This window comes from Heliconius melpomene, chromosome 6 (assembly GCF_056956725.1).
Source record: "Heliconius melpomene rosina isolate 202511_hmr_F chromosome 6, ASM5695672v1, whole genome shotgun sequence".
NCBI classification, from domain to species: domain Eukaryota; kingdom Metazoa; phylum Arthropoda; class Insecta; order Lepidoptera; family Nymphalidae; genus Heliconius; species Heliconius melpomene.
Window position 1 is genome coordinate 6623798 of NC_140394.1, and position 15767 is coordinate 6639564.

The 15767-nt window shown below is 30.9% G+C and overlaps 1 protein-coding gene across 1 annotated transcript; it reads left to right on the forward strand.

Moving 5' to 3' along the window:
- Nucleotides 1–8589: 8589 nt before the first annotated feature.
- Nucleotides 8590–15728, forward strand: LOC146538248 (uncharacterized). The gene is made up of 3 exons (XM_085186423.1): nucleotides 8590–9228; nucleotides 9330–9443; nucleotides 13807–15728. Exons 1-3 carry the CDS (start codon nucleotides 8784–8786, stop codon nucleotides 14175–14177), a joined length of 930 nt encoding a protein of 309 aa, XP_085042549.1. The 5' UTR covers nucleotides 8590–8783; the 3' UTR covers nucleotides 14178–15728.
- The last annotated feature ends 39 nt before the right edge of the window (nucleotides 15729–15767 follow it).

The following is a 15767-nucleotide window of genomic DNA, read 5'->3' on the forward strand; positions in this document are numbered from 1 at the left end:
TGTAATCGGAAACCCCATAAGGTTTCCATTTCTATTTATAGATGTTGATCTTTGTTTATCTTACAAAGAGTACCTAATCGATTGTGAGTTATATCCACAAGCAAATAAAAGCAAAAAATTACAAGATATTTTGTTTTTAGCCGTCGTGTATTTGCAGTACTCGTTAACGCTTACGTCATCTCAACTAAACTTTAGAAACATCACGCATTTACAAGAATAATAAATCTCCGCCTTTACGACGGTAATTCTATCACTGTCCCAGTTTTAAAACTACTTTTCTCGGTCGCTACCCACTAACAAAACACACAAATGTCTTGGAAATCATAAATAAATCACTGGAAATGTACCTAATTAATATAAAAAATTGGAAAATGAATGAAATATTTTTGATAGTACGAGTGTATTTTTGACACATAATTATCATAATTTAAAAGCTTTATTACCTAATGCCTAAGTAGAATAAATATTTTTTGTAAATGTTCCTAATTTTATATATATTAAAAAAAAAACGATGTATTTGTATCCCATAGATAGAAGGGTAGGTAGAAAAAGCCTAGTACCGATCCTCCTATTTTCCACTTTTCGCCCAATTTCGAAACTATGAGTGTTGAATGGCAGAACTAAGCGTAGCGAATGCTCCACGATCACCTTTTTAATATACTCGATAAGACTAAATTTCAAATTTTAAGTAAATTATTATGAAAGTTTGGTTAAATTTGATTTTATTATATGTTTTCCCTTAAATATTATATATTCTGAACAATACTCGTACATTACATTTGACGTCCGGGGAAGCCAAAACGGTTCACAATAGCCATATTTGGACCGTCGATATTTGTAGAGGTATCCAATCTCACCGGAAATATGTATATGTTAGCGTACGTGATAGCTGGATGTATACCAGCCAATATCTACTTGATATTCTCAACTGGGAAACTAATATGACACATATTACCTTTTTTGACGGTTTCCAAGAGGAGCAGGTTCAAATCCAGCTATGTCCAATTTTTTATGTTTCTTTTCCAAGTGTGGAATAACACTTTAAATACGTTATAAATATTTGCACATAGTATTTTTTTTTATCTGTGACACAGGTAATGGCCGTTTACACAGATGTGTTTAACCGGAAAATACAGTAATATATCGTTATATTTAAAATTAATAACAAATCTTAAAATACAAATACCATTTGAAACACTTTAACATTAGTTGATTTCAAGAAATTACACAAAAATTCACTTCTATACTAATAGATACCAATATATTAGTTGAATAAAAATTCTTTCGAATCGTTTGACAAGTAGACCTAGGAACGCCATTTCGATATTTCAAAGTGCTTTACGTAGAAAGCTTGTGACAGTAATATTTACGTCGTTACCTCTACACTCTAGGGATACTTGAAGCGTTAGTAAATATTTTATACAAATGGACGACGGCGTTTCTATAATTTTTTTGTCAACGAAATAGCTCACATTAGATACATTTGTTACATACATTAGATACATTGACGAAATATTAACTTGCTTACCTTAAACTGCCAGTCGTCGACTTCCTCACAGGCAGCCACTTAGTGCTTGCAATTCTTCAGGGACAGAGTACCCTCTTCCCTACCCAACCGGTGTCGCTGTAAAAGCCAATAGGGCTAACAGCATTATCCACATGTTCGAAAAAAAAAAACCTTGAACTGCCTTGTCAATTCGATTTTCACTCGAGAAAATGAACTATTTAATACTTTCTGCTCTGGTGTCGAGCTAAAGTGCGGTGTTGAGTTCCGCCTCTCAACACGCAACATTCGGCAGAAAATGGGGAATGTAGTGTCTTCTATCTATCTATATATATAAAAGGACTTGTCCTCACTGACTGAGGTAAGACGCACGCACAGCCGTAACCGCTGATAGTAGAAACATGGAATTTGGACAGATGTTTACTTTCGTAATCTGGATATCCACTAAGAAGGGATTTTGAAAAATTTTAACCCGAAAGGGGTGAAATAGGGGTTGAAAGTTTGTATGGAAAATTTTTTAAATCGGCACCGATTTTTATAAAATTTGAAATTTAGATTTTTAAAAGTATTTAATTGAACACGTGTTTCATCGTTTTCTAGAATTCTCCCCCTCAGGGTGCAAATAAGGGGTTGAAAGTTTGTATAAGTTTTTTTTAAATCGTCACCAATTTTTGTAAAATTTGAAATTCAGACTCTTAAACGTATATAATTGAACACATGTTTCATGGTTTTCTAGAAATCACCCCCTAAGGGTGCAAATAAGGGGTTGAAAGTTTGTATGGGAAAATTCTCAAATCGCCACCGATTTTTATAAAATTTGATATTTAGACTCTTAAAAATATTTAATTGAACATATGTTTCATGGTTTTCTAGAATTCACTCCCTAAGGGTGCAAATAAGGGGTTGAAAGTTTGTATGGAAAAATCTTTAAATCGCCACCGATTTCTATAAAATTTGAAATTTAGACTCTTAAAAATATTTCATTGAACACATGTTTCATGGGTTATTAGAATTCACCCTTAAGTACGTAAGCGAAGCTGCGCGCGTCCGCTAGTTATATATAATCTAGGTTCCCTCTAGACTACCCTGCTGTGTGCGGGATACAATATCACGCTAAAAATTGAACTTACGAGAATAAATGTAAATCTTATTGGGTATACGTGAAGGTAGCGATTTTCGATTTTCTGCAATGACCTCTTTTTAATAATTTCTTATTATCATACATTGCACCAATTTGATAACCTGATGGTAAAATAATTCCTCTTTTTTATTTATATTTAAAATATTAATAAGAATATTGGAGGTAAACACGCTTAAGCGTATGGTTTGTTCCTATCTTCTACACATCAGCCTGAGAGTAATATTAGAATGTTGAAATAAATTTTGTGTAAAATATATAAGAACGACGACTAGATGCAATATACTTAAAATGATTGTACATGGTCTCGTATGCGCTCTTTGAAAATATGAATTATGACTTACTCATCTATGATTTGATAAAGTAAGAAATTGGATTGTTAATAATAAAAATGAAGTGTATAAAGCCCATCATAGCACAGTGTGGTGACATTTGAATAAATTATTTTCATTTGGCAAGACAAATCACGGCGCTAAGTTCCGTCGTTAATATGTAATTTTGAGCTCTGGCCTAAAGTGGAGAACGAGGTGCCTTTACACTATTTTTTCTTTGACAACCCTGCTACTCTGCTAATGTGAAGCTAAAGAAAGGAAATTTTTAAATTCTTATTTAATTTTTATGAATTGAAAAACTGATCCACTGCGACTAGTCCAAATATTTCTTTCCTGTAGTATTTTTTTTATTATTAATATTGAATTTGCATCATGTGTACATTTAGAAAAAGAGAATAGATAATAATATAGAGACCAGACAAGACTTACGTTCAGTTGTAAATTCATTTTTTTAAATTACTTTCTAATTTAGATATTTAATTTAAATTATAATTTATTTACAGCAAATCTATATAAAGTTTAAAATTTATTATACGTATGTTTTTTTAATATTGTCAACACTCTACAGCGATATTGTGGACATAAATCATATTACATTATAGCAATAATAAATACAAAATAATTTTAAAATTAGGTATTTATCTCGTCCATATATGGTAAGATAATGCCCCAAATATACACTGTAGGGGGGTTAATTCCTCAGTGCTAATTACGTAAACAGGAACACAAGCTTTACTCCGAGTGCGGTTTATTTAATTTTGCGCGGTTATGTTAACAAAGTACTTACTGCGTTGTTTAATATTTTTTTGGTGATAACCCCAGTTTTTTAGGTTATTATTGTTTTTAACCTGAAATATTCTATTTTATGCTATACAAAATATAGAATAGAATAGAATATACTTCATTGCACACAGAAAAAAAGAAGAAATACAAAAATACAGACAATAGAAAAAAACAATATAGCAATCTCTTACAGGTATCCGGTTAAAGGACTAAAATTTAACAAAGAAATGGGAATAACGTTAAAATATCTTAAACTTACAAAATTTTATATATTATTTTTGATATTAGCAAATTCAGATGTTACTTTCGATAAAGAATAGTACAACTGGAGCGTAATTTACAAGTAAAATAAATTTATTGTAATTTTTAACGTTGAATACCCATAATGAATGTTCAATTTGTTTTAGCAGATTAAGGACGCGGGGAATGCTCTTTCAACTTACTTAGAGTCTCAGATTATTTCGTGCTCATTGAAAAGATAAACATTCACTCTCGGCGAGATAATTCAGAATTAAACGAGAGCACGTTATTGTTTAGGGTTCGTTCGGCAAAAAAATATATTAATAATTTAAAATTAGGTACTAATGAAAGACTTTTAATGTTATGGAATATATATTTTTTATTGTGTTTGTACTTTTTAATGTTAATAATGTTCATATATATTTTTTTGCAAATCCAAAAAAGAAGAATCTGAATTTTAGCTTTCAAGACATAAGCAGCTACCACAGATAAAGAAGCATTATTTGAAGTAACATAATGGGACTTTTTAATTTAAAAAAATATAGTGTATAATTAAAGAAAATCTTTAAAAAATAACATAAATATAAAAACATAATAGAGAGCTTCTCCCCACGTTTACTTTTCTGGCAACCCAACGTACATTTCACTTGCAGTGAATAATTAATAAAAAACTAAAACAATTATTTATTTGTTTGCATTTTACTAATAGTACATATTAACCGTTACATATCTATATAAAAATATTAATTAAGACCTTTATTTATTTGTACCGTTGCACGGGCCACTGAGCTTCACTCCATCTTCGAGCAAGAATGAAGGCATTGCTAGAATCCATTTCAAAGACGAAATACTCACCTGGGGAATGCCAACGTTTGTCAAGGAGAATTATGACGTTTTACCTCAAATTGTCACTTAACATTCTAAATATTTGAAATATTTTGACTCATGTATGGAGTTAGAGACTATTAAAAGACCATTCCAGTTGTCGCCGTAAGAAAGATTTGTCTGGAGTATTGTTTAATTAGACTAAAGCAACGGAAATTACATTAATATTTACATTTTCAGTACATATTAAGGATTCAAATTACATATTAAGGGATTCAAATTCGACTCATTGACCCAACAACACTATTTTTTTTAATGATTTATTTAAACAAAATAAATCCTTTGTTACATTAATATAAATGTTAAACCTAAATAAAAATGTAACAATAGAAATGTTGGTGGGAGGCAAATGAACAAAACAGCAACCAAAGTTACCGTTGAAAACTCGTACGAGATTTTTCTCGTTATACTTATTTCTAATTTAGTTATACTTATTTCTTTTGAAAGTATAACTAGTACATGTAAAATATCATATCATAGCTTACGTGTTGGTAATACTTTTTAAACAACATCATGGTGTGAAATTTGATTTAATATTTATAAAATATTTTATTAATTTTAGTTTCAAGTGAAAAAATTGTAATTTTGGTTTGAATAATTAATTTGAGGTGAGGGTTCTGCCACTCAACACGCAATGCCCACAGAATTCAGCGGAAAGTGGGGAATGGAGTGTCTTAACTCTAGGTTCCCTTTTCCTACCTGCTGTGTGCGGGTTACAGCGTGAAGCTTGTTTATTTATTTGGACGTAACAAAATCTAAGTCCAGTCCCGGTTAACTCAAAGATGCAATTTGTAGAACATTGTACAAAATCTCTATTCTTATTTGAGGCAATATTGACATAACAACGATTTTTTACTAAAAAAAATCATCTACTATTGATTTGAAAGGAAATTCCAAAGATCACATTTTACCTAGTGGTATATTGAAAACCCTTTACTCTCACGTAAGTGTGTACGTAGAATTCGTTTTGACGTACATAAATATCAGGTAGCAAGAGCCAATATTGTACGAATATTTTCATTTCATCATTTCTACTATAAATTTATGGAAATATTAAGTAAATAATATTTTTTAATATGTACTTCATATAAGCATAATAAAATTAGGTAAAACGTAATACGTTCGGTACAATCCAAATCATAATAAATTTTAGTTCAAGTGGGGAAGGAGGGCCAAATTTATTGCATATATATAAATCCATTTGCACTGAATTGCACTGGTAGCCTAGCCTGGTAAATATTATGTGTACAAGAACACATGTTATGAGTACAAGAATAAAAAAAAGAATTTTTTTTTTTTCAATTGACCGCTATTCCCCGCATGTAGCAGGTGTGACAGAGGGAACCTGGTTTTTAGACACTCTGCTTCTCACTTCCTGCCGAATTCTGGAGACATTGCGTTTTGATTTGAGTTTTGATTTTCTTTTCTCATTTCTCAATAATATAGTTCAGTACTAATATTTTTTTTTTTATGCTCACAGCATTTAAAATCGGCTAACGAATATATCTCACAATAGCAACAGTAGATCCATCTAAATATTTTAATGGAAACATCATCTAGCATTGCCATCTGTTAAAAGATGTAAAAGTAATACAAGTCTGGTAAGAGTTTCCGTAGATACGGCATAAAGCGACATCTGTGGACTGTAGAACCGAACACCGCTTCACGAGCTTTCCAACGCAATGAAAGTTCTGAAAAGTTCTATAAAAAGGATCTAGAGGCTGTTGCTTGGTAATTAAAGAAAATATAAATTTTATATTTTAGTATGTAAATATACCGTAATAATTTTACGATAAGATTTATAATTAAATAAAATATGTAATTAACGAATTCTGTAATAATTATTTATCTTCAATTTAGTTTTTTATAAGAGGATTTATTTAGTTTTTTAATTTTGACCTTTTTGCTTGTGATATTTACAAATAGCTCATATAGTATAGTCTCCTGCCTGCGCCTATCGTCCAGTTGAGGTTTGTCGATTGGTTGAATTTCAAAAGAACTCCTTTTCACTCGTTTTGTAATTACATAAGGTAAATAGAAAAAACATTTCATACATATCATTCATACATATCATACACATCATTCATAAAGGATATAAATTGTTCATATCCATGTACTAATAATACTAAGAACTTTTATATTCACTAGTAGGTACATTGAATATAAGTGCCTGTGAAATTATTTCTTTGAATAAATTTTATTTAGGTCCTAGGCTCGCACATCAGGTATTCTAAACCTATACTTAAGGCGTTGAATTCCACTCTTAGGATTTACCCAGGCTGTTAGGGTACTTTTGATTTTTTATTTTAATAGAAAATGTTCATATGTGACAAGCTTTTGTGAAGCCACTATGTTAGTATCTCCTATACTTTTAAAATTATTTATAGCCTGTGCAATGCCGAGGACTAAAGTCTTGATAACGGAGTTCATCATAATCTATTCAGTAGTTTTTCCGTGAAGCAAACAACAGGCAGACGAAATAAATCTAATAAAATAAATTATTGGCTCCCGTTTCTTACGTAAAAGAGCCCTGGATATATTTATTTTATTTTATATTTTATGTACATTGTACACGCTTAATACTTCCACATTATGTTAATAGATATGTATTTTATAATAATGATTCCTTTTATATTTCTAAATATACATTTGTTGTTCTTTAGAACTGCTTGCAGTATGATGACAACTTTTATTTTGCTGTAGTTTCGATTCACACTCGAGGAAATTTTAAACTCGAGGAAATTAAATATTAAATTTTTTCATTTCTTCGCTCTGGTCATTAGCAGTGGACCCACTAGTCAAAGCATTGAGTTCCGCATATAGGACACAATGCCTCCTAAATTAATTGCCAAAATTAAATTCAAAATTCAAAAAAAAATTCAAAATATTCTTTATTTAAATAAACTTATTATAAGCACTTTTAAATCGTCGAATGAACATATGAACAAAAAGCTACCACCGGTTCGGAAGGCAGTTCTGCTGAGAAGAGCCGGCAAGGAACTCAACAGTTGCTCTTTTCAAAATCAATGGTACAATCTGTTACATTTGCTGGCAGCTATCCTGCATTTCATTCAATAGACATTAATTCCATACATGTTTAAATGCGCGCCCAATGCCTCCAAAATTAAATACGAAAGTAGTTAATAGAAGTATTTTAATGAGAAATCTAAACCATCTTATTCTTACTCTTAATAACGTAATAAGAAAGTAATATCATTACACAATTTGACTTACAATATTGGTAACCGCAGTGTAATAAAGTGTAGTAGGCATAAATTACAGATCCTAATTTGATTACCTTCTTTCTATTAAGTTGATCAAACAAAATGGGAATATCAATTTATTTTATTATATTAAAAATCTAATTTTAACAAATGTTCTATTCAAATATAAGATATTTATTATGAAAGTATATACTCATTTATATACACGTTAGCAATAAAAAATATATTTTTATTTTACCCACTACCGGAACATTCATCAAAACCACTTATATAATTGATGACACACAAATAATAGCCAGCCAATATTCCCTAAGCAGATCTCATCATAAGCTTTTAGGGATCCATTGTGCGGTAAAAAGCTCTCATATAACTTGTTATCAAATAAAAGAAAGGTGTGAATTTTCACAGGCGGTGCTGTAGGCCCCACCTCCTTAAGATGGCGTAATCCCCTCCATCAGATTATCAGCCAGTAGCATAACAGAATCTCAATGCAGTGATACCTACAGCTTCCGCATCAGTTTGCTCGGCGCCACCTATTTTCGAAACCAATTACTACCATTTCACGACTTAGAATTGACTATAATAGTCCATTTTTAACTTTCGCGAACGTAACGTGTTTTTGAAATGGCATCTATTTTTCTATATATAAATGAGCACGATAATTATTTATATAAATAATGAATTCGATAAACGATATCTCAAGCACTTGTGAAAACGACTCTGGACTGTCATTACATGACAAACTTTTAAAGTGTGCTAATCTGGTTTATGATTCAGACAGCGAATCTAATTTTGATAGTGAAAATGAATCGATCGATGTGATTTGTGAAAATAGTGATAAAAGAGAACTTAACACTACACTAAATTCAAATGTGTATAATAGCGTGGACTCTATTTATTCTATAAGTAAGAACTTTTGTACCAGCAGAATGACTGTTAAAACTAAATCTTGTTCTAATAATACCCCATTTATTGTAAATAATGTAACAAATAGCTCTTTAAATGGTAGAGGCAAAAATTTTCTTATTGATAATATTCTGGGCACCAATGGAGGCAATGCTAGCGAAAAACCACAAATGGAAGATACTGAAGATATAGAAGAAACGGGAGATGAACATAATGGTAATTTATATGTAAAAAATATGTACTTCAAAAGTAGAAATCAAAAGTTATATTATAAACATATTTTTTGAATAAATTATAATAATACTTAATGATTTCAGTTTCATCAACATCAACTTGTTCGGATTTAAACGCATTGAACGGTGCAGAGCTACTGGCGGGACACGCGTACGCACACTGGCTCGCTACACAACAACCCACCTCTACATATTACGGTATACTTTTAATAATAAATATTTTAAATAAATTTAATATAGGTTAGTTTTAATAAATCTCAATGTTGAATATATCTTAACTATCCAAAAAAGTCCCGTTAAGTGGGAGTCTGACTAGCCCATCGGGGATTCCGTACTAATTTCAGTTGTAACTGTAAGTGAACGGGAAGTATAACTTGTAAAAGTAGATAAGTTTAAGTTTGCAGATATATGCACCTATTTTGTATGATATGAACCAGAAATACAAATTAGTAATGATTGTTTTCTCCGAAATATCTGTAAATTTTGTAATTTTACAGTTTTTTTCGTTCTAACTTAAATTAAATTTCCCACATCGTTAATTTCGTGTAAAATTAGTGCATACGTCTGCAAACTTAAGTTTGTTAACTTTTATAAGTAGCACTTCCCATTTACCTACAATCCTGAAGTTGATACGTGGTCCGACTCTCACTTGATGGAGTTTTTATTTATTTTCACGCTGTAGTAGGTAGAGGAAACCTATTGTTAAGACACTCCGTTTTCCACATACCACAGAATTCGAGAGGCATCGCGTGTTGAGTGGCGAAACTCGACATTACGCTTTGAAAATGATGAAAATATGAAATAATCCATTCCCGCTAAGCGTGTACAAATAGAACCCGCAACCGTCGCATTCACATTCAAACACTTGGTTTTTTAAAGTATTTTAACATTTAGAAGAAATGATTTAACTAAACAAGAAAAAAAATTATGATGTCAATAATATACAAACGAGTAGGTAGTAAGAATATGAAACGTTACGGAATTAAAATTAGAAATGTAAATTAAAAAATAAAAGAATGAACAACAGTAACGAACAAAATTGACTAAGTCAATTCTCTTCCCAAAATAAGGCAATATAGTCAATATTTGATACTGTTAAAATACAAATGCAACGATTAAGTTTAAACCTGTTCTAGTACAAATGCTAGCAAATTGCCGAAGACTTAAAGCGCTTGTGATAATAAACATGTGTAATTAAAGTTAATAAGTTAATTAATTAGTGTCTTGAAAATTCAGCGGAAACACAGTACAGGGTACGTACAATGTTATGCGGGATCCTAAATCCTAGTAAAATTAAATTAATTCTTATGTAACATAAGTTCCATATATTTGAACGTAACAAATATCAATTATACACGTCAGGGGGATGATTGCGTGTGGTGGTACTATACAGATCAGGATAAAATGCGTGTGAACATTCGCACCCGAGCGCGGTCACGCGATGCGGCACATGCTATCTTATTACGTATTTTTGTATTACTTTTTATTACTAAATTTTCATATTTAGATTTTATTTATAATTCGTTATTTATTGTATTATTGTATTTTTAATATATCTTAACTTTTCCATAATGAAATGACAACTTAACTCCAAGCTACAAGTTGGTTATTCAATTTCCCTCTGTTATAAGCAGTATAATATGCTAGTTTAAATGACTCAGACTTAAGCCCGACTTCCACCCCGGGTAATATTTAGGCGCAACGAGCTTCTTTTAAATAAAATAAACTTTTATTTGCACCAACAAAGTATTTTGTAATCACTTTGCAGCACTCCTTAGAACTCTGAGCGAGTTCATTTCAACTCTTTGAGCCCCGTCGGTATTTCTATGGAGTATATTTATGCAACAATCTTGCTGAATTTTGTATGAATTTCACGGCGTAATTTTTAGTTACGCGGAGCACGAAGTGAGAACTTACAGGTTACAATACAAATAACAGAAAAAATAGTTACATATGCCCGGAAACCTAAGTTTGTCAACTTTTATAAGTTATACTTCCGTTAGACCTGTAATCCTGAAATTTTTAATCGTAATATGTTATCCTGAGTCCAATTCGCACTTAACCGATTATTTTTCTGTTTATGTTTTATCTTTTTTTTATTGCTTTTATTTATCGATCCATTTCAAAAACTAATTAGCTTTCAAATTAACTGAAATTTAGTAGAGTTAACAATTTTACATTTCATACCTTTGTTAATTTCATAGTAAACATCGTATTTTGAAATGAAAATTTTATTTTTTGCCACTTGGATGAAAAATGAATAGGAATTTGAAGTAAAAAATTACGAATTCGAGATTTAAAACGGCTAATAAGTAAAATAATGAATTTCAAGTGTAATATTTGATGAATAAAAAGTAAATTTAATGAGTTTAAAATAAAAACCTAAATTTAATCTAAAGAATAAGTAGGTACCTATACGATTTTATCTTTAAAATCATGTTAACTAGTATTTTAACGTTATCTTAAAACATTTTTTTGTTTGTTAACTACATATTTTGTCACATTAGTCGCGATGAGCACTCGGAATTTCGGTGGCTATAAAATTAGTGTGTCATGTGTCATATCCGAGAAAAGACACGGAACCCGGTTGTGATTCAAACTTTCTGTTTAAACTTACAACTGTTAAACTCATAGTCATGATTTCTCGTTTTTACACTTACCAATGTATGTATAAAATCGAATGTTCAAAAATATTTTTTAATAAATTACCAAATTACCAAGGTCATTAAGGCTAGTCGTGATTGTAAGCGTGACAGGTTATGGGTTCCATTCCCACTCGAAGATATGAAATATTTAATATTTTCATTTCTTGACTTTGGAGTCGAGGCAAAGCGATGCGTTCCGCCACTTCTGAGTTCTTAACACTAGGTTCCCTCTGCCAACTCTGCTATGCTATACAGTGTGAAGCTAAAAAAAATACTAAGGCCTACAAAGTTTAAGGAGCACCTGTTAAATGTAATACCGAAATCCAAGTTACCACCATAAATATGTATTTTTCATCATATAGCTATGATTTTTATTTGCAAATACGGTTAACAAATATAAAAAAGAGACTCCTACAATACTGTAAACCTTGCTAATATTATTATCGTACGCATGAAAAACATCACGCCAAGTTTTACGTCATAAATTTATCTACATTTAATACGTTAATAATAATCAATAAACATATTCAATGATAGTTAAAAAAATGTGTTAAATATGAAAAATATTTGTCAATCTTGCTAACGAGGTAAGCTAACATCGTATACATGGCGTTCCGTTTAGTGGGATACGTCCGAAGATACATTCGTCGAATTGTCGCCAACCGACCGACGGACGGTGGTCGCGACTTCGCACAGAAGTGTCGGTAAACAGCTGCTGCCACGATAATTACTGACAAAGCTGGTTTATTTACATTAGTTCTTAGCGCGTTGTGCTGTTAGAAGTGTAACGAGAAAAGATGATACACGAATTTATTATAAATTGTGCTAATATCACGTTCACTATATTTCTTAAATAAAATTCGTATAAAGTTTTTGTATGTAATATCTTAAATTTATTCGGCAAATAATTATTATTGATGTTCAATATGCGTCATTGTAATATTAACATTAGATTTGATAGTGTGAAACGGTTTTATAAATACTTTTATAAAAATTTGCAGGCAACTTAGAAAATATGTTTTTACTTTACTTTACTTTACTTATTTTTGAAGATATTTGTCTTTGATATATATTTTTCAGCATCACACAGTACCCCATATAGCTAGTGTCAAGATATTCTGTTCTTCGCAATCGATTTCCGTTAAATGGCGGAACCTATCCCGTTTTTGTCTTACCAGAATATAATTAACTATCCCGAATTAAAATTAATATTTAAATTCCCACCGCATACTTAAGCATAGTAACATAAAGACATATTCTTTTTTGAATTAACTAATTTAATATTAGTTACAACAAATATAACCATAAGTTTAACAGCACAGACAACCATCCTTACATTGGTTACGCAAATCGTTAACATTCAGTTAGCGAGACCATCACACACCATACACCCGCCACAATGTTATATTGACATATGAGATTTCAAACTGCGCAGGCGCAGTCCAAACACCCTGATTGTGTTTATAGCCACTTAACGAGACTCTGTGACAATTCTGATTAATACTCGAGAAAAAAATCTCTTTGTTTGTTTTAAGCGAGAGCAGCTACTTTGTATGTTGAGGTGTGTTCTGTTGCCTTTACGTTTTCTTCATAAGAGCTTTATTCTAGTAGCTGTTATATAAATAATTGTTATATTTTATATTTATAAAAATAAGAAAATCAGCTTCACGCTGTATCCGGAACACAGCAGAGTAGGCAGAGGGAACCTATATTTATAATAAAGGGTTGAAAATCTCCTCCGTTGTCTAATTGTGACAGTTTTAGTCCCAAATTCTAATAATCTTGTATAATATTAAATTTAGGGATAAATATGGAAAGGTTATTTCTACTACCGTAGAGTCCAGAACAGGAAGAAAATTATAAAAAGTTTTGTATACTTAATAGTGTTTTACTTAATTTTTTTATTTGACCAACAGATGATAAAAACAACAGACGACCAAGACGAGCGGGACCTGAACGGAAACCTCGCCAAGCATACAGCGCCAAACAGCTGGAGAGGCTGGAAACTGAATTCAAACTTGACAAATATCTCAGTGTTTCAAAAAGAATGGAACTTTCGAAAGCGTTGGGGCTCACTGAGGTTCAAATCAAAACCTGGTTTCAAAATCGGAGGACAAAATGGAAAAAGCAATTAACATCACGTTTAAAAATCGCCCAACGTCAAGGGCTATTTTCAGGACATATCTTCGGACCTGCCCCTCAAACATATTCACTATTAAATCCTTACGCCTATACACCTCTTAGCTGCGTATTTTCTCCAGTAACGTTGCCTTCTTCGCAACCCTAGACAAAAATGATATATAGATATATTAGTTCCATTTATAGTATGTGCTTTTGTAATTGTTGTACATTATTATACAAAGTGTTTTGGGTAGAGTAAAGTAGTTTGACGCTGACCCCTTTTTTAATATAACCCCCCCTTTTTAATATAATATTGAATTCGTATGTGGTTTTGAGTGAAAAATACTGAAACCAAAATTCAATTATACGTATCATCACTAGCATCTGCTCGGGCGTACCTTGCATAATTAAAAAAAATCCTACATATTCTTCTATAAATATAATGTGTTTTATAATTATCCTTGGATATTAGGGTGAACAGTAAAACTATAACTAGAATTGAGTTGCTCTGAAAAGAGATTTATTACATAAATAAATGTTCATACTTTTACAAATATTCTTTATATTATCTTAATATATATATTTATCTATTTCAAACTCACCTGAAAAGAGAAACAACATTTAAAGCTATTGTTTCACCACTTCGTATTAATTAAATATTAAATATTAAAATATATTTTTCTCTTTAGTTTTTAAGAGACGTCCATATCATATGTGAAAGAAGTATCACTAACTTCTTTTACATAAATATGTCTTATATGCATGCAAAGTTTTACCAAAATTGTTTCATTACTGCAATAGTAAAATAGAAATAAAATATTATTATATTATGTATTTGACACGTCCTATCAAAAGAGTCCACACTGCGTAACGACAGTATAATTCATTCACTTATTATAATAAAGCATACGCCTGCCTATAGATGTATGAATATGAATCGTGTTCGCCTTATTTGTAATATTTGTATAGTATTTACTGTTTTAATTACAGTGCTAAATGTACACAAGTATACTGTAACTCGCTACATTTCTCACTTCGACTTTGGACTTACTCGACACGTTGCAGGTGTCAAGTTATAAGAAAAAAAAAATAATAAAAATCTCCGCAATATCGCCGGTAGTGATTAATCACTGACTCCTTAATTTTATTCATTTTGTAAGACCATGGGTTCTCTTACTTTAATAATAATGCTTGAGTACCTACCATGTCAACTAACCATGCCAACGCCATGCCCTATACATGTGCAAGAAGCTTTAAAAAGATATTGTCGATTCGTAGTCGAGGATTAATATAAAAAATATATAAATTTAGCTTAATTGTATGTTATTTAAATATTTTACTACGTACATATGTAAATAGAATAATGTAGAGGGAAATATACGCTAATATTTATATTTTTAAATTTCAATTATCCATTAAATAATTAAAAATAATTGTAATGATATTATTTTATGATGTAGTCAAAATAATGTTACTTTATAATTGCATTTTCCTACGCTTCACGTCCTATGCGTTAAAGGGTTAGGCCACTGTAACGGAACAGGTTGCCTGGAAGACATCGCTGTTTTAGCGATAAGGTCGCCTTTTGTACATTTCTTTCTATTCTTTATTCTTTAAATATAACATGGATTGTACCTACAATATAGTATTCAGCTAAATGTATATAATTTAAGACTGTACATAGATAATAATAGCAAGAAATAAATCATAAAATTTAGCTTGTTTTTTTTTATTTTTACTCTCCAATATTATTCCA